General features: G+C 52.8%; 2 protein-coding genes across 2 annotated transcripts in view; one reads left to right on the forward strand and one right to left on the reverse strand.

The window, feature by feature from the left end:
• NEPRO (nucleolus and neural progenitor protein) overlaps positions 1-757 on the reverse strand; it is a 10,455-nt gene extending 9,698 nt beyond the window's left edge. The window contains exon 1 of the mRNA XM_019527255.1: positions 650-757. Within this exon, the coding sequence (XP_019382800.1) occupies positions 650-749 (100 nt within the window). The 5' untranslated portion in view covers positions 750-757. The remainder of the gene's footprint in view (positions 1-649) is intronic.
• Positions 758-2,491: 1,734 nt separating this feature from the next.
• Positions 2,492-2,989, forward strand: part of LOC109304876 (protein spire homolog 1-like) — a 44,054-nt gene continuing 43,556 nt past the window's right edge. The window contains exon 1 of the mRNA XM_019527702.1: positions 2,492-2,862. Coding sequence (XP_019383247.1) covers positions 2,622-2,862 — 241 coding nt within the window. The 5' untranslated portion in view covers positions 2,492-2,621. The remainder of the gene's footprint in view (positions 2,863-2,989) is intronic.

The following is a 2,989-nucleotide window of genomic DNA, read 5'->3' on the forward strand; positions in this document are numbered from 1 at the left end:
TTTTTTTGGGGGGGGGGGGGGAGATATACATACTTACCCCCCTCAAGCAGGAAATATACATTAAAGATGTATATCATACACATCCTAATGTGCCTGTAGGATTACCAACATTGTTTGACCAATCTATCCTGGGAGGTTTCCAGACCGCCAACATGCCCGCACTACACAGCACAAACGTGCTTGCGTGCTCACATATCTGGTACAGATGATGGTGTGCAGACTTTACGTTAGGAAGGCAAATGCACTTTATTGCTACATTATAGGAACAAGTGGCTTACTCTCTAAATCGGATTCAACATTTCATATTTATTTTGATGAAGGCGATATCTTTTATCTCCCTGGTGACTCTCAGCAGCCTCCTCCAGATTTAGATTGAATTCCTGGACTCCAGGGCACCCCTGGAGGGTTCGCCACCCTATGCGTACCCCACAACTCCCCTACTGACTACCATGCACGCACACACGTGACATCACAGCCCCGGGACACGCTTTTCCAGTCCCGGGAGGCAGAGGCGCGCGCGACGTCACAACTCGAGGGCGCAGAGGCGCGCGCGTGACGTCACGAGCCCCGCGCCAAGCCAGCTGAGACCGCGTGCCCTGAGCGCCAGCCTCTCGCCCGCACCTGCCCCCCGCACAGCCCCCTTCACTACCTGAGGGGTGTTGTTCTGGCAGGGCCACCGTAGGGCTAGTGGCAGGCCACGGCACGTTCACCCGATTCCACGCGGCCTCCCCAAGCCCGGGCGCCGCCATGTTTGCTAAGGGCGACGAAAGGGGTGGGGCGGGGCGGCGAGGCGAGGCCAGAAGAATGAGTGGGCGGAACCAAAACAGAGCTGGGGGGCGGGGGAGGAATACTGCGGGCTGTACCAAGTATCCCGGGAAGGGGGTGTGTGCGCAGGGCTCGCTGTCCCCGGGCAGTGGGAATTGCGAAGTCACCGTGAACCCAGTGGGGGTAGGGGCTGCCGCTGCCCCTCGGCCTGGACGCTCCCAAGGCAGGGTGCAGGGGTCCCGTGGCAGGGGAGCCAGACACATGAGCAACTACTTCAAGGCAGCCCAGTCCTAGCCAGGCTGGGGTGGATCAGCTGCTACGTCCTGTGGCACTGCCTGAGGTCCGCCAGGCTGCACTGACCTGCCCCGCAGCCCTCGTTGTAAGGCAGCCTCCAGAACCCCTGCTGCTTGGGGTGCCCCGTGCCCGCAGCACGCACCCCCCAAACAGGGCCACTGTGCCTGCCAGCCAGGGAACCCACCTCAGCCTTGCGGGCAGCATCAAATGAACCAGGCTGCCTCCTGGCCGCCAAAGGAGGGCGAGTATTGGCCACCTCTAGTGGGAGGCCTGATGGTTCTTTGTACCTGGAGGTGGATGGGGCCAAGAGGCAGCAGCTCTTCGTGTTGCAGCCGGGGTGACTCTGTCTGGGGACTTTTATTTCATCCGGAGAAACACAAGAAAAGCCAAAGTGAGTTCCTCTGAATGGTACCCCCGTTTCTGAGGAGATTAGCAATCAGGCAACGTTTCCAAAGCAACCACATGCAGCAGAGAATACGCAGGCCAACTTGCTGCTGCATGGCGAAGACACAGGCCCCTCAATCCACTTGATGCAAGCGGCTGACTCCCAGCCCTGTGCCTGCGTGTGTGGATGAGTTCAGGTTTGGATTTCTGTTTTCCTGCCGGTGTCTCTGAGAAATCAATCTCTTGGCCAGTTGAGTAGGCGGCAGGGAAACTGAGCCATGACCGGTGACCATTGTTCTTTCCAAGGGTCACTTTATTAGCATTGGGTGCGATCACTGGCCTGTGCACCTCAGTTCCCTTGAAGCTATCCCTCACAGTCCGCTTCTCTCACATGCACATCAATGCAGATTCAGACTGAACTGCTTCTGGGATCAGAGTGTCTGTAAGGAGGCAGGTAGTGGCAGACCCAACACAGCAAAAAGGGGTGAGGAGTATTCAGAACTCCCCAACAATTGTACAGAAGCTCCCAAGATATTTTTCACACACCTGAAGAGGGGTCTAGTGTGCCGAAAAACTTGTCTAGGATTTCTCGCAGCTATAGAATTGGTCCACTAAAAGAGCACTACCAAACACATCTTGCTTCTTCTATGTTCCCTGGACCCTACAACAGCACTGCAGGCCTGCTCTGCAGCACAGGCTGCTGTAAGCACATCACAGTAGCACTCCACTCACTCTTCAGAGTCTTTCAGCAACAGAGTTTCCCTGGTATCTTCCTGCCACTGGGTACCCATATCAGAAATTGATTTATATCCTACATTGCCTCTTCTACTTAGGTAGTAGCTTGTATGCTCCAAGTTGAATCTGATTCACATTCTATGTATAAACTTGCTGAGGTCAGTGGTGTTAATATCAGGCATGAGTTTTAACTTGGGCTTCTAATCTTCCTAGAACCCTTTTCCTACCCCTCTGCCTTTGTTCATAAGTACAGATCAGATGGTGAAATTGAGGGTGTCCCTTTAAGGAGGTATTTGACCTGAATGGTCACAGCTGAAGGAAGGAAAAGGGAGACTGGATAAAAGGTTGTTGGGACAAGATGCTGCTTCTTGTAGAGCTGATGAAAAACAGCTCAAGTGGTAAACAAACAAGCAAGTGCATAGAAAATAAGCGATACATGTGAAATGGAGAACAGGAGATGTGATTGGAGTGTTACTAAGGTCTCTCTGGAAGAGCTCCTGAGATGTTATAAACAGCCTGTAAGTGAGGAGCAAGCTTGGGCCATTTGCTTTCAGTGCTGCTGTAAAATGAAGCAGTTGGCTCAAGGGCTCCATCCATGGTTTCCCACTGTGGTTATAAAAGGCCCTGGAAGCATCTTCATCCATTCCAGTGGCAATGTTTCCTTCCTGCTGTGCTGTAAATCTGGTAAGGGGCAAGGATGATAATTGATGGGGCTCTTCTTTCTATTCTGTGCTTAAAAAAATTCAGCTAGTAACACTATTTAGCCATCATAACCAAAAATGTGTTGCTGCTTGGTTTTTGTTGATTTTGG

This window comes from Gavialis gangeticus, unplaced genomic scaffold, assembly GCF_001723915.1.
Source record: "Gavialis gangeticus isolate Ggan-Ray unplaced genomic scaffold, GavGan_comp1, whole genome shotgun sequence".
NCBI lineage: Eukaryota > Metazoa > Chordata > Crocodylia > Gavialidae > Gavialis > Gavialis gangeticus.